We start from the raw sequence: 20270 nt of genomic DNA, 5'->3' as shown, positions 1-20270 counted from the left end.
GCAAGGGAGAAAAACACGCAGCAAGGCTTTGGCTGCCACTGTGTAAAGCAGCCCTCCCTTCATCCTTGAAAAGACAGCATGGGGTGACAGGTTTCTGCACTGCTAAGTACACCTGTGATACCAAAGAGCAGTATCATTTCAGCATCAGGCCATTGGGCATTGCCATGGAGCAATGCGCTGGCTAGACTGAAATTAGGGTCCCCCTAGGACCCAGCACCATGAGCAGCAATGTCTCCCCTTAATGGGGTAAGCTTGGATCCCCACCTTGCCGCTCTGCCTAGCAGGTGGGACAACAGGAGCTTCAGCCTTGGCACCCAGAAAGGTTAGAAAGCAGGTTAATACTCTCTCTGCAAGTTCTTCCCACACATCCTCACATCACCTGCCAGCAGAGATGACCACTTGCACACACTTTCCTTAGTGGGTTATTGCAAATTATACCCATCCTTCTGGAAGGAGGCAGGACTTTGAAAAGCCTTGCTCATCTAGAGTAGAGTGGCCCTGATGCTCCCACTGGAAAATGGCTTTCCACCCTGCCTTTCCCAAACATTAAAGGCAGCTTTAATCCTAAACCATCATCCTTCTGCATCTTTCTGTGGCAGAATGATTCGGCCCTGCCCCCTGCACCTAACAGAGAGGATATGGGATATAGTACACAATGCTATACAGGAACCGGGAATCAAAAGGCACCAAGCAACATGTTACAATTAGATCTGATCACCAGGAGAGTTTTTTGTGCCATTCTGCACCAGGAGATGCCATTTCAACCAAACTGGATATCCTCACAGGCTGGATCCAGTGTTAGAAATTTCATTTCAAGAAAAAAAAAAGGGGGGGGGAGAGAAAGAATTGATACTTAGAGGAGAAAGGAGTAGGGATTGATGCTCAGGCCGATGTGGTTGCTGATGCAATGACCAGCAGTGCTTTCTCTGCAGCAGTGCTTCCTGGGATCTTGCAAAACATAATCGTGCAATAGCCTGCCTAGCTCAGTGCAGAACACTGCTCCCAGCCACTATTAAATTGAACTAGACTAATTTCACCTCCATCTCCTTCCCTCAGAGGGATCATTCCTAGGGAGCCATCACAACTGCCCTCAGTACCAGATGAAGCACAAAAAACCTGCCAGGTGACCCCATGACCTGATGCTAATCAGGAACACTGATGTGCCTGCAACCGCAAAGCCACAAACGAGCAGCCCATGATGAGACAGATAATCTCACCTCACCTTTCAAGAGCCATGAGCTTTGTCATCTCCCAGCCATAAATTTTGTTTTGATCCTTAAAAATAAACCACCAGGATTAAACTGAAAAGTCCTAACAAGGATCTGTTGAGTGAGGGACTTGGTATTCAAATGGATCATCAGCAGAAACATTTTCCCTGGAAAGGGTGTTTTGGCAAGATGGGCATGCCATGTGGAAGCACACTGTTCTTGGCAAAATATTGAAACTATGCTTGAAGAAAAGGTTAACCCTACTGGAATGGGTCATCTTCCTTCTGAAGTCCTTCTTAAGACAGAAGGCTACATCATCAGATATGTTTCTTGTTGAAGCAGGTCTGTGACAGATCCAACCCTTCTTTCACTTCACTTGGCAGGGAAATTCCCAGCTTGTCTTCCAACATGGGGCAGAACCAGACCGTAAAACAGCAGTTTTCCCATAAAATGGAAATTCTCAATTTTGGCCAGAGACCACCATCCCCTTTCCTGAGAACACTGCAATGCAACAGACAGAAAGAGGCAGAAACGGGTGCTCTTCTGTCCTGATTTTTCACATGAGAAACTGAGTTAAAGCAGGAAAATGCTTTCAAGAAAGCCACGTCCAACATCGATTTATACCTAGGTCCAAACAGGTATTTAAGGGCGTGCCACCTTAGCAGCCTAGAATTCATTAAATGACAGTGGCTTTTGATGTCTCCAGTGCCAGCTTTTAAAGGGCTTTCAAGGAGCGGGAGTGCAGCAGTCAAAGATGGACTTTGGCACTTTGGAGATCCAACTTGGTGTCTAGAGGTTTTGAAGGTCTCCGTTGTTGCCAGACCAGATGACTGAATAACCTCAGGACTCTTGGTCCCCACACCCAGGGGTCTCAAAACCAGACTTATCGTCCCTAAAACACTCAGAGCACCAGAAGCTTCTGTGATGTGCCTATGTGGTCAAGAAAGACCATGAGCACCTCTAATCACAATAAGCTTGAGATGCGTTTCCAAACTCCTACCCTTAGCCAATTCAGACTCTTTCTTTATGATTTTATATACTCCCCCACAAAAAAAAAAAAAGTTTACAATTCCTTCCTGCAGATTTTGGCTGGAAACCAGCCAGGGGCTGAACCCAAGCTCCACGCGCCAAGCACTAGCGCAGCAGCCATGCTTAGAGCTGTTCTCCCCAAGCCTGCTGCAGCCCAGCACCTTTGATTGCTTTCTTCACCATTTAAGGATGAGGAAAGCAGCCGCTTGGGGCCCAGCGAATTACCTGTGAGTGATTTGTTTTTGCTGTGAGTGCCTATGCCCTCACCACACAAACAAGCTCCTGAAGAAAGGAGGGTACAGAGAGAGGAGGGGAAAAAAAAAAAAAAAGAAGCCAACAGGTTGATCTGGATTACATCAATGGTTACACCCTCCTCCGTTTAATGAACATAGGAGAACAGGTGCTTGTAATTCATTAGCCAACCCACGAGCTGAGGAGACAGGAATTAAGCCGACCAAACTCCTCAGCGTGCCACTACTCTCCTTCCCTTTGAGGCAGCAGCAGCAAGAAAACTTCATCTCTTTTTTTTCCTCCCCCTTTCCCTCCCTTCCCCTCAAGCTGCAGAGCCACAAGCTGAGCATGACTAACCCTTGCAAAGCCTTCACCAGTGGCTCCCTCTCCTCTTGGGAGGTGTCAGGGAAGATGAGCAGAGGAAAAGCAGCCAGCACATCCCCAGATTGCCTGGGCCGCTGCAGTCCCAACGGGGTAGCCAGCAATGGCTACAGCGCTCTCAGCCTCCACGGAGATGGCGGATACCAATGCTCCTCTTACCCCTCCTTCTCCATCGATGGAAGACTCCTGGCCCCCGTGCACCTCGATATTGACCCCGACTTCCAAGCCATCCGGCAGCAGGAGAAAGAGGACATCAAATTGCTCAACAACCAGTTTGTGACCCTAATTGAGAAGGTAAGGTGAGCTACTGAGGACCACAGTGCAGCATGGGGATGAGGGTGGTGGTGGGAAAGCAGATACTAACCAGTCTCTCAGGAGACTTATGAAGGCCTTCAGCTAATCATTGCCAGGCTCTGAATATTAGGCTAATTACCCAATTAGTTATCCCTTCAGTGCTATCTGTTTTAACAAGCATTAGCATCATCTCTAGGTGAAGCTGGGCCGCATCCATAGTCAGCAGCATCAGGTAGCCCATGCATCTCCTTTGCTGCACCCGTCACCCCATGTGTCCCTGGGGAGGGCAGGCAGCTCTCCCCTTGGGGACCCTGCCCTGCCTGAGCAGCAAAGGCAGGGCCACGCAGGCATGGTGCCGGACAGAGCAGGCCTTGGCTCCCATAGTGGACAAACAGCCATGGGCGGTGACGCTGATTAAGGCAGCAGCTCAAATTATTCTCCAACTGCTAAAGAGAGATGGAAATTCACCTCTATAGCAATGCGGTGGGCAAGGGAGACCCCCCACCCACCTCCCTCCTCTGTGGTTTTTATTGTGAGGGGTTGCGGGCTTAGCCAAGAAAGTGTCGCTTTCATCTCTTAAGATCCATGAGAAGGCAGAAGGTTTTCTCAAAGGAAAACAACTCATCTAGCCGAGGCAGGTTTCTGCAAAGCCCTGGTGCTCTGTAAACAGATGGTAATCTCCCAGGAGGATTGCTTCACTGCAGTCTACAATACAGGCACTCAATGCCAAGCTACTATGGCTTGGGATTTTTTTTGTTTGTTTGTTTTAACTCTACCTTTAAGAGGACCTGAATTCACGCTGGGAAGGAGAAGGGCAGGGGAACCATCTCCCACAGCATCTATCTAAACTGAATAGTTGTGAACCAACCACACCTACATGTGCAAACAGGCATGTGGTGGTACCAGGGGGCTGACCCTGGATGGAGGAGCATGGCAGCCTCCACGCCTGTGCTTTTCCAAGCGCAGATCTTGGCAATGTGAATTTGCAGAACCTCTGGTTTGGAAACCACCCAGGGGCGTTGTGTTGCATGTGCTGCAGGACTGGTCCTTTGACTAGCCAGATCAAGAAGTCGGGGTTTATGTGGATGTTAGCCCTGCTCAGAAACCAGACCTCAGCAGAAAGGATGGGGGTAGGGGAGATGGGACAAGACCACGCAGTGACAATATGTACGTGAGCCAGACCACATGCACTAGCCTGTTCTGTGCGAACAGGGATGGAAGAAGTGAGAGAGCCTGCAGGCCTACTGATAAACCCAATCTGGTGACCTGCTAAGTGTGCATTACAGGGCCTGATGGACAGAAGATACAAATACCCCACCTTAGTTGGGTGGCTTTGACTTTAGTGCTAGCAGCTCCTGCATTTAGCTTTGAAGGCTGTAGCTTCAAGTGGTATATCAAGTGGCAAACTTCAGCCATCTGCCTTAGGCCCTCATTCCAGAGGAAAGTAATGACACTTCCTTGTCAAAGAGAACTTGTCTTTTTAATCAGGAATTCAGATGGTCTCAAGCCTGAGCGGCTAATTCCTCAGATAGTTGACAACACAGGAGTTTGCTGCTGATGGTTTTCAAGCAGGATGTTCCAGATCTGCTAGCATTTATTTTCCATCCAGATATGTCCACGTGGAAGACAGAAAAGCCAAGTCATGGAGCCCCTGTTTGAAGCCCTACCTGAGCAGCATAGAGGTAGAGGCCTCTGAGGACCAAGCCTTGGTCACTTCTTCTGTGTTCAGGCATGATTTTCCAGGAAATAAGGCCAGATCTGGGTGATTCTTCTGCTGCAAAGCTCATGTTAAAAGCCTTTGCAAGGAAGAACGACTGCTAAGAGGGACGCTGTATAAGAAGCCAAGATGTAAGCAGTTCAGTCCAGTGGACGGGTATGGTTTGGGAACAGGAAAGAAACTGAGCAGTTTGGGGGAGGGTAAAAAAGAGCAGCTAAGGATTAGGAGCAAGTTCAGGAACTGAAACTTGATTTGAGGGTCAAAGACGGACTTAGAACAACAGTCAACACATTCAATCATTTACCATCCCAGCAGCAAAGGGGGAAGCTGCCTTAAAATGAGAGGCTGTTCCCTACAGCCAGTCCCACAGGTTGACCCCAGCCCTGCGGAGGGATGCTCTATCACAATCCCTGAGATGCCTCAGACGGAGAGAACAAATGGCCCAGTTGGCTCCTGGTAGCCCCAGAGGCCACTTACTTGTGCCACTTGCAATGCCCCTTTCTGGCTCTGCTGCAGCATCATCCTCTGGTTCTCAGCCTCATGCATGCACACACACACAGCGTGCCACTCTGGTTTTGTGCCAGGACAAAGCAGCCAGTCAGCAGACTGGACTACTGATGGGATGTCTACAGCCACGTGTTAAGATATCAAGAAGAAAGGATTAGGTCTCTAACAGTGAGACCTGGAAGATCCCAATACTCACACCCCTTCTGCTGAAAACTGACTGCGAGCATCGGAGTGCTTTTGCTTTGCTTCGCTTCACTGCTCTCTGCTCCTGCTTCTCTGTTCAGACAAGAAGCATTTTGGGAAAGGTGCTGTCTCTCACCATGTGCATCTGTGCACTGGTCAGCAGCTGGGAACTCTCTTCAATGCACTGATGCTGCTTCGGGTCACAGAAAGTCAAAGCTGAAGGCCAAGCAGAAGGTCAAGGCCCGATAGCATCTGCACCCCACTGCTCACACCGCACAGGGCATACTATCAGCATTGAATCATCTCCATGATAGACTGGAAGACACTGTTGGAAGCAACTCACGAATCACCAGCCAAAACGTGACTGAAGGAGTTTGGTTTTGTTCACAGAACAGTAAGAGAGAGAGGTAGCAATTAGATAAATGAATTGAAGTTAGCCAAGAGCTTTGAAGATGAAAACTGTTAAACACTGAGTATTACTGTTAAGACTGTGAATACTAGGAAAGAAGAGTGCCAGATTCATCAAATGGTGGGTGGACAAAAATGTAGTGTATCCTCTCCCAAGCAGACAGGCGCATGCGCACATAGACCTCACGTGGAGTCTGTAATTATTTTGCTTATTCTCTAGAGTTCCCATAGGCCTTGTCTATGTTGCTTTGCAATACAAACCAGGACTCTGATTCATTACTCAAACTTCACCATGGTGTAATCCTACAGATTTGAGAGGAGTTATCTTTGTTTGTGCCACTCCAAGGTAGTAAATCTGACTTTCATTCACCCTGGACATCTGTGCATGAGCTGTGGTGGATTTTCAGCCTTTGCTTCAATATGTTCACAGGCAAAGGGGACTAGCATTGAACAGTTCTTATTTTTCAGTGACTTAATAAAAGATGCTCATCCATTTTGATGTGAACATGTTCTATCAAGAAATTAATTAGTAGGTAACTTGCAAAACTTCTAAAAGTCCCTATAACCCTGCATCCTCCGGCCTAATTTTCAGAGGATTTCTCATTCTTACCTGGAAATCTCTGCTGATTCCAGCAGCTTCTCACTACTCTGAAGGTCTCCAGTTCAATGTCTCCTGTCCTGCCAGGAGCAGTCAGCTTTGCTTTTGGCTGTTAGTGTTACTAATGTCTCTGAAACCTCTTCTGCAGGTCCAGTGCTTGGAGCAACAGAACCAGATCCTGACGACAAGGTGGAACTTCCTGAAGGATCAAGACAATTCCCACTCTGAGTCGGACATCAAGGCCATCTACGATCAGTACATGAGCAAAATGAATCAAGAGATGAAGGCGCTCAACTACGAGCAGGAAAATCTTGAGTCGGAGCTCACAAAGGTCCTGAGCACCATGGGTAACTTTCGAAGCAAGTAGGTGTCTAGCCTAGCTGGATGTTACAAGGGGGAGTGTGTTTGCAAGATATTGGTTCAGCTGTGCGCACAAAGAGTAGCTGGGATCGATTTAACACAGACAGCTTGTTATTCCCAGGAACAAATTCCTAGTTTGGTGTGCACAGAACTGTGAATTTGAGAAGTTAGCATCCTAGCCTCTTCCTGATTAACTAGAGATGAAAGGAAACCCATGAAAAGCGAAATACCAAACAGTGCAGGGCATCTGAGAAATGCCTCAGGCCAGAGAACGGCTCTGGAGAACAGTATTATCGGGAATGACAGCCACTGAAACAGAGAAATATTTATTCTCCACACTATTATCACAAGCCAGAACTTTCTCCCCAAACCGTTTTATGGATCTAGGCTGCTTAGTACTAACAAACATCCCTTCCTTTCCCCCTTCACCCCACAACATTTAATGCAAAATTCTGCTGTGACCAAAAAGTCAGACTTTTACCCAGGAAACCTCTTGACAGAAAATATTGAGGCAGCTGAAAGTTTAAGGGAGGACCAGCTGCCATGTGCTTATTGCTGCTTTTGCCAAGAACTTTGAGATCTTCAGATAAGAGCATTTGAGATGTGCCATGGCTCATTCAAGAAGACAATGCTTTTCTTATTATCGGTGTCATTTGCATACCACAGATGAATCCACAATTAGATACTTTCCCTTACAGTTACACCCATCTACCTACACAAGATCTCTGGAGTCTTCCATGCTGATTTGTAGCAAAGAGCCATGTATGGGCACTGTCAAAACAGAACAGTGATGCTAAGGGACTACCCCCCTGCTGGCACTGATAGACATCACTGTAGTAATAGCCCAAACCTGTTCCTGATGTATGAAGCGATGCATAAATAATAACAGTACCCTCTCCGTAGAGTTTAGCCCAAGGATCTTAAAGCTCTTTGCAGACTTTGATTAAACCAGCTACTCAACATGTCTGCACATTAGGGGAAGGACTGATACCTCCACTTTACAGACATATAAACAGAGACGCAGCAGTTAAATGTCTTACTCAAGCTCACAGAGTGAGCTGGTGGCAGAGCAGGAATAGGAGCTAGGAGTTTGGTTCTTGACCTTATGCTGAAATCACTATGCTCAGTATCCTTCAAAAAGTGACACACTGATACCCAGGTGCCTAGAAATCCCTAAATTCCTCGTGGTGGGTGTCTGTCTGATCTTTATTTGGATGCTGGTTTCACTACAAGACTTGAGCTTACTGATGCTTGCTTTGCTGACAGGCAGCAACCCTGAGCTTGGATCAAAGCCACAATATGGATTGTGCCATTTACTCCCCGCCCTAAAAAGATTAAGACCTGTCATCCCTCTCTGGAGCACTTGGTCTTCCTTGCACTTCCCTGAGGAAACATCTGCTCTGTGGCCCTGCAGTTATAAAAGATACTTCTTGGCTTATTCCCTGACAGTCAGGAAAACCCAGATAGGAAAATGGTTGGGCTGGTGGAGAAATGTCAGATCAGTCACCCCTATCTGCTCTCACAGTTTGTGCTCGTATTTGTACTCATTAATTGCCCAGGCCTGGCACTTCATTTTTTTTTTCCAGCCTGATTTCTTAAGGATAAAGGTGCTTACACAAACAGGGTGTCTGTGTGTTCTCCCCCTACCTTTTGATTTTCTTGGACAGTTACTACCTAGTTGGACAACAGGATAGACATGATAGGGATGCTACATCCCTGAAAATTAAAAAAAAGATACTGACTAGAGGAACAGGACCCACCCTACACCCAACACACAGAGAATAAGGATGCAGCATGTGCACATGCACAGTATTAGACAGCAGAGAATCCACAGTGGGCACCAGCTTATGACTAGCCCAACTACCGGTCTTGAGAAGAGTTCCCGCTTTGTGGGACTACACAGCCACAGGAAAACAGCCTTCAGAAATGACACTGCTCCTCAAAGCACTTCTCCTTCATTTGCGGAGCCTTCCCCTTCCGCTTTCTCCCATTTGTGAGCTGGGAGGCACAAGCCCTGCCAGGGGTGACGTAAGCAGCAAATAGGCAAAACCCACCCTGTCATTGGGTGCTGTTAACACCCAAAGCCAGTGCAGGTGGATTTCTGCGACAGTGACAATCCATGGTGCTGCTCCCAGCAGTTAGTGATTCATGGGGAGAGAACTGCTGCTTCTGCTGAGCCTTCTCCAGGCAGCGATCCAACCCCATCCTAACCCTCACTGGCTCCGTTGAGTCCTGCACGCTGCCTTTGAGAAGGCTGCCTCAGCCCAGTTGTTTTTCTGGAGCAAATGGTCTGCCTAAACCATGCAAATTTTGGAGGCTTCCAACTCCTGTGGAGGTTTCTTTTCCCAAATGAAATTTTTTGGGGGCGGAAAAGCTAGTAACTTCACTGGCAAATTTAACTGGTTGTGCTCTCCTCCCTGCTGCCGCACTCCAGACCTAACACCACGCACACAGGGACCACCCAAGCAGGCTGCTGTCCAATAGATCACTTAATGTGTGAAATCTGCCTGTCAGTGCCGCTCTGTAAGGCCCTAATTCATCTGTCTTCTCTATCCAGGGATGGCTTTCCAAAAATCATACAGGAGATTTAACTAGCTAGGACACTTGTACCTCCTTCTCAAATTAGGTTGCCATTGACCAGCAATTCCAAACGCAGAGAAGGATAGAGAGGGGACAGGGAAGTGGGTTGGAGGCTGGCACAGGATCTCAAACCCTGCTTCTTTAGGAAATCAAGCTAAAAAATCAAATACTGAAACATACCCGAATAGGGATGACTGCCCAGAGGTGCACAGCTGCACAAGTGTTTGCTTCAGCTCGCCACATGTGTGATTTACACATGCAAAGACCCATTTAAATGGGAAGGCAGGGAATTTTTGCCTGTGCTGACCCACTCTGGTGTGGCACTGGGGAGATACTGCAGGAAAATATGGGGCATACAGCCCTTAGAGGATCCATTTCTGAGATCCAGAGATTGTGTTAGTCAAATCTTGCCACCTGAAAACTAGACAGCCAACACCCCTCTACCTTCAACCTCTGCAGTTGGTTTTCAGCTACTTCCTGTCCCATTTCCTTGCTCTGCAAGAGGAAGACTGACATGATTTCATGCCACCAGGCTCAGATACCTCCCACCACCATATTGTCACCCTAAAGTAGTCTTAAAGGCACATCCAGAGAGGAACATAGCCTGCCTGAGATTTGGTTCACCTCTGATTTTGCTTCACTGCCTATGGAAGGAGCCCAAGGCGACCAGACGCCTGTCTCAAGTGTGTCTTAAGTGCATGAATTGAGATGGAATGGATTTATGCCTTAATGCATGACTGCTTGAGGATTATCTCTAAGGAGATAAATGCTGTAATGTGTTTGTGGAATGCTCCATCCCCATGTGAGTCATCTCCCGGCCGCCAGGTCCCTCTGGAGCCGTGTGGTGAGCATGTTTGGCTGGCTGGGCCTGCTCTCTTTCAGTCAGGACTGTTGTTTGTTCAATATGCAAGATTATGTCAGCGCCCGGCAATGTATGAAGCTGCTTCAGCAGGCTGGGACAGACTGGGATTGGGCTGAGATGCAATGAGGATGAAGGAAGAGTGGCAGGCTGTAATTAAGCTCAGTGCATAGTTTCTGCCAGCATGGCTAACATTCCAGCTAAAGAGCAGAGAAACCAGACAGGTAAATCTCGTTAGCCACGCTACCGGGCCTTATAAAAGCAGGCAAGGAGAGGGTGAGTTTAACACCATGGGGGCACCCAAGAGGAACCTTAGAAGCACCTAACTCTAGAGCCTGTGCCAGTCAGATCCCCTCTGTGCCCCCCACTGTCCCCTCTGTGGAGGGAACAACAGCTCTAGGGAGCTGCTTTTGATATTTCAGGTCAGTTCTTCAGCACGACTTACCCCCTTGCCCTGCAATGCGATCCCCTGTGCTGCATTCCCTATACCTTCTCCTCCTTCTGCTCCTAGACGCAGCTCCTCTTTCTCCTAAAGGTTTGTACAACAGCAGGGAAGGCTCTTGAGTGTAACCCGAGTGATGATGCACCAGACCACCAAACAACAGAATATGGCTATCATTCCTCTTTTTATCATCATTACTCTGTTAGGAGATGCCGTTTTACCACATTCCCAGAGATCTCAGCCTTCTCCATACCAATTTGGCGACATTTATAAGTAGCACTGAAAGGTTTAATTCACAGCCTGGAAATGCTATGAGCACATTAGGCTAAGAAGAGCCTAAGGTATCATGGAAGAGCAGGGAAGCCATGACCTCCCTGAGCGCACAACCTGCTCTGGTCTCAGCAGAAGAGCCAACACTCCCAAAGCGTGTCCAGCAGCACAGTGGGAGATACCAAACACCCATCACATAATGCTCCTGCATGGCAAACGAACCAAACGCTGCTGGTCACACCAGGCCCAAAAGAGACTCTGTGGCTTCCTGGTCAGATGCCTGCTTTTAGCAACATCAGGGCTAGCCACGTGCTCGTCCCATGAGCCAACAAGGGTTGGTGTATTCCCTAAGCTACCCTCTTGTGTCTGCTGCTGGCCATCAAAAATGCATTTGCCCCCGGACTAAGTCTTTGCTATCCTGGTCCTGCCTTATCAAACCTGTTTTTAAACACCTGCAGGGTTGGTTCCTCTGCTGGATATTTAGCCATTAGGACTCCACCCTATCCCGTCCGGTTTTTGTTACCTTCTCCTCTGTGGGCACTATTTTCTACAAATTGCTTTGCCAGGTCCTGTGTTACTTCACAAATTGTGCTACATTTAGGATAAGTTATGACACCAGTCCAGTATTCTCGGAATTTTCACAGGCCAAAGTTTTTTCCCTTAAGGATACTCTCAGACTCTGGAAATTAAATGCTGAGGATACCTGAAAGAAACAGAAGAGGAAGGCTTAGGGTGAAAATTTAGGAGTCTTTGGGCATGCGACTGGGTTTCATAGAGAATAACTCACCACACCCCACTTCTCCATGCCTACTCTCTCTTTCTGTGGCAAATGTGAGGTAACCTGAGGTTGCTTAGCCCTCAAATTAAATTAGTATTAAAGCTACCTCCTCTCTACTCTGGGGCTCTTCAGACTTAAAGTGCTCATGGTGTTACTACAGAGCCGCTGACATGTGGCAGCTTGTTATCCTCTCTCTTGTCCCAGATGCCCACACCTAAGAGATATCTCTCTTTCCGTCTAGCGTATGTCAAGGAAGTGGGACATCATAGTAGAAGCAGAAAGCTTTGACACCAATGCTTTTTGGGGCCAGCAAGACAACCTTAAGCATCCCAGAGGCTTTCACCATGTGCAATTTCTCACTGCTTTTTTCACTCTCCTTAGATACGAGGATGAAATTCGCCTCTGTAGTGGCATGGAATACACCTTCATGGAGCTCAAAAAGGTCAGTGGCAAGAGAAGCTTTTCACCTGGACAGGCTCTACGCCAGCTCTGTGTAGTCACAGAAGAGCCTGGAGGGGCAAGATGGTCCAGGCTCAGCTAAGACAGCCAAGAGCTAGCTCTGGACTGAGTCCTTGTACCACAGATGTTTTGTGGGGTAATAAGGTCTTGAGGAGCACAGCAGAGTGGTGAACACAGTCACCATTTCAATAGGAAAAGTACAAGTGAGTCTGGGCCACTTGTGGTTACAGAAAAGCCCCACGGCTCTTGGCAGAAGCACCTAGGGGTCAGACCATGCCTGCACCTAACCCCATTGCAAGTGCACTGGCCAGACCTAGCCTGGAGGGGTCTGCACCCCGGGACCCTCTGAGGCAACACCTCTCCTCCCTGGCATGTTTTCTCTCAGAATGACATCATAGGTTGGGAAAGGCTGGAAATTGATAAATGTGTTTGCTTTTGTTTCCTGTCACATGGCAACACCCTGTTTAAACATCCCACCCCAGAAGTAGCTGTATTTGGATATCCCCTGAAATGGGAAGCTTTGTGCACAGCCTTTACATTAAAAAAAAAAAAAAAAATCCAAGGTGCAGGAATGCAGGGTATTATTAGACAGAGGAAACGTTCTCCACAAATGATCATTATGGTTAATTGCATGTTTTCCCTGACACACTCATCTGCCAGTAAGGGCAGTTCTGGTGACTTTTGTGGATGGCATCAGAGTTTTCAATAAGCTGTGCTTTTTGTGGTGAACAAAAGATGAGTGGGTATGGACCAGCCCTGCCTGTTTCCTTCTCCACCCTACCTCATTTGAGACTTCCACCAAAGTGCTTACCAAAAAAAAAAAAAACCAACCAACTTGCAGAGGAAAAATGTCCACAAAGGAGCCTCCCTACTTGTAGAGCAGGAGAGCAGTTTTACAAGTACCTGCCAACAAAGAGCAAGCAGGACACTTGCTGGGGGAGAGGTGGCAGTGGGAAAGACTTCTTGCTACAAACTCAAAGACAAACTACTCATGAATACGCTTTCCATCTCCTGCAGGATTTAGACGTGAGCTCCTTGCACAAAACTGAGCTGGAGGTAAAACTCAACGGGCTCCAAGAGCTGATGGATTTGAAGAAAACCATCTACAAGGAGGTAAAAATGCAATCAGGAGAGCGGCACTGGCACACATGCAAGCTACTATGCAAAAAAATGGCATTTTTGTGGACAGTCCCACTACAGGGAGGGCATTGTTCCAGATTTACACCAAAATGAGAGCTTGTCCAGGGGAGTTGCATGGCATTGCAGACAACTCTTCGATGGCTTAAGGCAGGGTCTCATGAGCTAATCCCCTTTCTTTAACTAAACTAGCTGCATTTTAAATTTGATCAGGATGTTCCTTCTGCCCCACAGCTACTGCAGGGAGGCTGCTCCAGCAGGTCTCCCCTCTAACAGTCAGGAACCCGCATCTAACTCTCGAGCTGGCTGGTTTTGGGCTCAGCTCCTAATCCCCACTGATAGTGTTTGCCTTGAGACCAAACGCCCCAGGTCATGAGCGAGCTGAATGTTATTCTATTCAGATTCAGAGGAAGGGCTCGCAACAAAACAGGACAAGCCCTGGTGAACCTGGGTGAGGTGCTGGATGCTCTTTAACACAGTCCAACATACTCCATTTCTACTTAAATGAGAAGTGCACAGTCAGATATGATTTCACCAAGGGGGGAAGGATACAGAGTCTGCAGCTCTTCAGACAAACCCAAAGGCTGCAGCATGCCTGTATCTACTCAAACAGGGTGAAGCGATTACAGCTGCTTACTCAGAGCCTGTAAAATGTTACCAAGCAGGCTCGGCAGTGTTTTGGGAATACTAATGATTTGTCTAAATTCTACCAATACAAACAATTAAAATGCTTGACAGAGGAATGTTAACATTCTTTGTGGGGAAACTGAGGCACAGAGAGGCAGAAGGACCTGCATAATATCAGAACTGCATTATAACACATACCCTGCCTGCAACTCACCATGATGCCTTACTTTCTCTAAAATAGTAAGATTATTCCTGGTGCAAAGCAATTCACAGGGGTAGTTGGAAATCAGATCCTGCTGTGAAGAACTCCTTGAGCAGATTTCCTCCAAGTTCCACACTGCTGTCCCGGCAGAAGGCTGCATTTTTTTTTTTACCCGTGCTTCATGCAAAGAAGTTACCCTCCATCTCTCTCTCTGCCCTCTCCTCTCGATAGCTTGTTTTCAGGTTAGTCATTTTCTCGCCTGTACCTGTTGATTTGACTGACATCAACGTATAGGCACACGTACCCAGTGGAAGGGCAAATGAGGAAAACTTTGCTTGACAGCTTTGCTCACAGCATGTTGGTATGAATCAGAAGAAAATCCCAGCCTCAATCCTCATTAATAAACCACCAGGTTGTTCTCCCCCCGCCCCCGGCAGAGGATGCTCAAGAATTTGCAATAAACATGCATTTTCTCATATAGCTATTAACCTGCTCAAAGATTAACAAAGAGGCTCAAGGATTAAACACCAGTGGGAAAAAAAATACACTGATAATCCTGCTCTTTGGAAGAGTGGTGGAGTATTTTTCTGTTATTCATGAATCACCATGTCAGGGTGCCCTTTGTTTCCCCAGTCAGGGGAAGGCAAGGCAAACAAGGTATACAAATACTTTAGAGAAGAGATTAGAGCCCTCAGCACAAAGAGAAAGAACAAAAACGTCAAGATGAAAGGTAAGAGATGGGGAGAGATGTATGCTGCTCTCTTTTAACACTGGTGTAAATCAGAAGCAACTGCAGAGATACCGATAAGAGTGACACCCCTGCAGGAACAGTCTGAGGCTGGGGGGCAGCTGCCAAGTGAACGTGTACACCATCTGCTCAACATCAAGTCATGTCTTGCCTGGACACAAACCACCCAGGAGTGCAGTTTACAGGCATGGATTAAGGGTCCTTTTTAGGTTCACTGAGGGGAGTCTGCATTCATCATTGTTTGGATCCTTTTTCTAAAGCTGTGACCGAGTCAGCTATCAAGAGCAAATATCCCAGCCAGTGATACCACAGCTTGTGTGTGCATGTTCCTACTTCCCGCACGCTGGCTCGAGTTTCCCCAGCATATGAGAGCAGCTCTGGGGAGTAGAATAGGTCTGCTAGTGATGGATGTGTTCAGAGAAGGGTCCTGTTTCTCCCTTCTCTAACTAGACACAAAGCAGACTATAATAATACAAGTGGCAGCCACAGCCTCTCTAGATACTGAAGCAGAGCTCGGCAAAGGCATCTTTCTAGCACCACCAGCCTGCAGAATGATTCACGCTGCCCTATTTCTTGCCCAAGACATATATGCCCACCATCTGAATATTGATAGATATTGAAGCATGATCATCAGTTCAATTAACCTGCTCTTGATGCAGTACAAATGCACTATTTTGTCAGACTCTTAACAGATTGTATCCAAAGGTCCCAAACCAACACCCTAGCCCGAGTCTGGATTTTATGGAGAAAATAATACCAGCTTCCAAACTTCAGAGACTGAAAACCTAGGAAATCTCACCATCTCCACACTCCATATGGAAGATGCTTTGCCTAGCTAAGCACAGCAGATCTGCCAGGGTCCAGCTCTCTCCTGGCTTGTAGCTTTGTTGATTACTTGGTATCTCAGTCCTATTCTCTCTTTGCTATTCAGGAACTTGAGGAGCTGCTGACAGAAATTAAGGACATTTCTGTTGTACTGGGAATTGACAATGCATGCAAACTTGATCTGAGCAAAATTGTGGAAGAAGTGAGGGCCCAGTATGAAGCCCTGGCTCTTCGGAGCTGGGAGGAGGCTGAAGCACTTACCAGGAGAAAGGTATTTGTCTCCTTATCTGATTGATACTGGGGAGAGGCAGGGAAAGAAGAGAGAGAGAGATCAGCCTAGAAACTACAGGAATCAGCAAGATGTGGAGGGACAGACTACACCTGGGAATGGAGGGAGGGACAGGGTGCTAACCCAGATCAACTCCTCCTAACTCAGGTGTGTAAATTAGTAGTTTCATTGCTCTAGGCTCTCCATACTGTCAGCAGAGAAAGGCAAGGACATCTCCCAGTGGCAGCCTGTCTCATCTGAGATGCAAATGACCTTCCACTGGTGCCTCCTCCAAACAGAGCAAGAATGTGATTAACCCCAAGAGACAGTGTTCTCTATACCTGGCACAGCTACAGCCAGAAGAGGATATGAGAATGAGCCCTAAATCCTTCCACACACCTGCTGTTCTTCCCCAGTTAGGTGTTTCTCCTCAAGGGCAGCAGCAATCCTCACAGATTCCTTTGCTACAGCAGAGGTGGTGTGCAGATAACCCACTCTTCCATCTCTCCTGCAGCTGAATGAAGGAAGCACCCAGTCAGGCACCTACGGGGGTCACCTCCTTGACAGCCGACGGGAGATCGCAGACCTGAACATACAGATCCAGAAGCTGAGGTCCTGCATCGTGTCCCAAAAGAGCCAGGTGTGTCCTGGGGTGGGTGACAAAACTCTGACGTACAGGTCTGAAACTACAACACACCTAATGCCTCCACCACCCTTCTCCCTTTGCAACACCAGTGCCTGTACTTAGAGGAGCATATCAAAGAAGCAGGAGAACATGGCGAGATGGCCCTCAAGGATGCCAAAGCCAAACTGGTCAAGCTAGAAGAAGCCCTACAGAAGTGCAAGGAGGATATGGCTCATCTGGTGAAAGAGTATCAGGAACTGATGAACATCAAGCTGGCACTGGATGTGGAGATCCTCACTTACAGGAAGCTGATGGAAGGGGAAGAGAGCAGGTAAGCTGGGCTTCCTTGTGCCTGAAAACAGGAAGGGATGCACCCACCTAGAGAGAAAGCAGACATCCCAAGCTTTGAGTCTGGTATTGAAGGTTGGATCAAAGAAAAAACAAATCCCAGCAGTCCCCATACAGTTCAGCTCTGTTTCTTGCTCTAGAGTTTTCCTTAGACCCCCCAGATAGGAGGGTTCCAGCACTTCTCTAGATGGTGCTTTGCCCATATGCTGTTGAGTTAGCTTTCATGATCCAACCACACACTTGGCTCTACCCATGTAGCCCAGCTCACATGGGCCAAACTCCAGTCCTCTATACCTCTCTGGCACTGCAGAGGTTAATATGTGTCCTCACACTCTGTCCTTGTGTTCACAGCATGGAGCAACCAATACCCACAGTCATCAGCACTGTCCACTCCAGACCAAAGCACCGTAAGTGGTTTTATTCATACAACTTGGTAAAGCAGAGTGTGAATGAAATGTTTCTAACCTCTCCCCTCTCATTCCCCCCAACCCTGACAGTTTCTGTCAGCACCCTGAGAAACTCCAAGCTGTTTGCAAGAGGAACAGGCAGCACCAATGGCGAGATGAAGCCAAATGGAGGCAGCACAAAGATACTGCCCTCTAGAAGCAACAGTGACAACTCAGCAACACCTGAAGCAGATGCCTTCATCAGCTGTGCCCAGCCAAAGCTCAGTTCCCTGCCCACTGAAGAATGCTCCTAGGAGAAACAGAGCCCCACAGCATAAACACAAGACCCATTGGCATCTGTAGCCAAATGAGGCCAAAGCACTTTCTCTTGAACTCAAGCCAATGTCCAAGGGACAAAGGATGAGAATCCACTCCAGGCTGTCTTTTTTTAAGTTTGTCCCAGTTAACATCTCTGTTACCAGTTACAAGCAGAAACCAACCCAGGATTTTAGAGACTCTCCCATTCAGATACCCACACCAACACCTTCCTCTCTAGGTCTGTTTCCCCAGAGGATGTGCATTCACAACCTTTGAGATCTACCTATAAGAAACTTGACAGGAGGGGAAAGTATTATTACACAAGCTTTTAACACAGCAGCCAGAAGGCATCAACCCAGCCATTTTACCAGTATTATAAAATCATTCTCTCTGCTCTGTCCCTGCTCCGTGCCTGTCCGTGAGAGGTGTTCACTGATGCTGCCTTCCTCTGAAAGCCACATCGAGCTTTCCAAACTGAGCTGATGGGGAGATGCAAGTAAACAACCTGAGCCAGGTGGATTTGCGACATCTGGATTTGCATATCTGGTGACGAACATGCTGGCTGTACTGGGGGATCCTTAGCCACTTCAGAGTATTTAACTGATTTTACTGCCTTTTGGGTGGCCCCTCATTCTTTCCCATGCCACCAAAGCTAAAAACTCCTCAAAACTTTGATTTTCATAAGCCATCTCTAAGAGACCATCTCCGCCTGTCTTGCCTAAAGGCACTCCAGACTCCACACACAGTGGTGCTAGGTCCTAGAAATGGGATATTGGTTCCCATTTAACTACAGTGAGCAGGACTTGTCTTTGTATTTATTGAAATTACATAGCAGCTTTTACCTTACCTGGCTGACACCAGCCAATGCACACCAGTCATGCCACACCAAAGCTACTAGAGCCAACTCTGTAGATGCCATGTCCCCCTGTGAGCAAGGTGGGGGGGATGTTCTGGCCTCACAGACATTTCTGTGGCCCTCTTGCACAAACTAACATAGACAGGGCCCTGCAGTATTTTCCTTTATGAGGCCAGGCTCTGGCCTCAGCCACTGCCATGCAGCCGCACTTGAGTTCCCAGATTTTGAGTTCACGGGAGGAGTTGTTAATAGTCTCTTGGCATATTTCCGTTAAGTGCATCGCAGTATTTCCACATTTCTGTAGGACAGACAACTACCATAACATCTATGTAACCAGAACACCGGCTCTCCAGGGTTAAGGCTGTTATAATAAAGTATTGAGTGTCACACAGAATGCGTTGTATTGTTGGTTTTCTCTGAATTTCTTAGCACAGCCCACCTGAAACAGCAATTCCTTCCCCAGTTGCCAGCAGGTCTCAGCTGAGGGCTCTGGCTAAACTCTGGCAGCCAAATGAAGCTGAAATTGCTTCCCAGGTAATTTGTTTAGTCCACATCCCCAGGAAAAAGTACACAGGGCTGGAGAAGCAGACGCAGAGCCAGCAGCCAAGGCTTTGGGGAGCTCACCACTGTTCTGCCACCAGGCTCCCACATGGCTTTCAATCACAAAGCAGCTCGAGCATGTTTCAGGAGATGAAGGGTTATTGCACAGGCCATCACACTCTCACCACTGTACTCATCTACACAAAGCTTCCCCCTGCACCTCTGCAAAGGGGAACTTCTGTGCAGCTGGGACCCAAATCCGTTGTGGGGAACCACACTTCCATGCAGTCCCTCATTTCAGAAGTGCCCTTCCAGAGCACAGGGGTTTTCTTGGAGCTCCTTGCTCAAAAACACCCTCCTCTAAGGGACTTACCTGGGAGATCCAAAATGGGCAAGGCCCCCAGAGGTGCTAGAGGACCTGAGATGGCAAGCATCTCTGCTCTGCTGTTTGCTGCCCACCTGAAACACTGCACTTTCAGAGTCAGCTCAAAGGGTACAGGGGCAGAGGAGGGGAGGACAGTCCAGGCCAGGAGAAAGAGTCCCCACCTGTTAAATCTAGTTTCTCAAACTGGCAGGGATGGGAAAGGGGGGAGCTATGAGTGAGCTCCCAGTCGTACAAGCTGTTCCCAGCTCAGAAGGAGATGGCACTTTAGTGCAGAGCTTCCCCTGGAGGCAGGACCCAGAAGAGCCCTTTGATGAAAGTCCTTCCAGCTGGAAGAACAATGCTGGGTTTGTGCAAGGCTGCACGGCACCAAAGGTGCATGAGGCCCAGAAGATGAATGACTGCTCTGAACAGCCTGGCGTCCTTGTAAGGCAGGGTGGGGCTGAGGCTCTGTGAGCAAGGGGAAAGAGAAACACAGAGCTAGTGTTGCCCAGAATGAAACCGGAATGGAAAGGGAGGGCTTGGGAGCCCTGAACATTTCAACCTGGGGGAACTGGAGAAGAGGGTGGTCAGAGATGTGTGCTCACGGCCAGGCTGGAAAGGGCAGGGGATCAAGAGCAGCCCAGTCCTGCAAGAAGAGAGTTTCTAGCTGTTTTCCTTCTCTGCCGTATGGGTTTTTCAGTTTTTTTGTTTTTTTTTTTCTG

At 47.8% G+C, this 20270-nt stretch overlaps 1 protein-coding gene across 1 annotated transcript; it reads left to right on the top strand.

Annotated features, from left to right (window-relative positions):
• The first annotated feature begins 2683 nt into the window (after positions 1–2683).
• On the top strand, positions 2684–19038 carry KRT80 (keratin 80). The gene is made up of 9 exons (XM_076360489.1): positions 2684–3143; positions 6705–6919; positions 12227–12287; positions 13322–13417; positions 15950–16114; positions 16626–16751; positions 16847–17067; positions 17436–17491; positions 17582–19038. Exons 1-9 carry the CDS (start codon positions 2817–2819, stop codon positions 17782–17784), a joined length of 1470 nt encoding a protein of 489 aa, XP_076216604.1. The 5' UTR covers positions 2684–2816; the 3' UTR covers positions 17785–19038.
• The last annotated feature ends 1232 nt before the right edge of the window (positions 19039–20270 follow it).

Source organism: Aptenodytes patagonicus, chromosome 27, assembly GCF_965638725.1.
Source record: "Aptenodytes patagonicus chromosome 27, bAptPat1.pri.cur, whole genome shotgun sequence".
NCBI classification, from domain to species: Eukaryota; Metazoa; Chordata; class Aves; order Sphenisciformes; family Spheniscidae; genus Aptenodytes; species Aptenodytes patagonicus.
The sequence above is the reverse complement of the archived record's forward strand: the minus strand, read 5'-3'. Positions and strand labels throughout refer to the sequence as shown.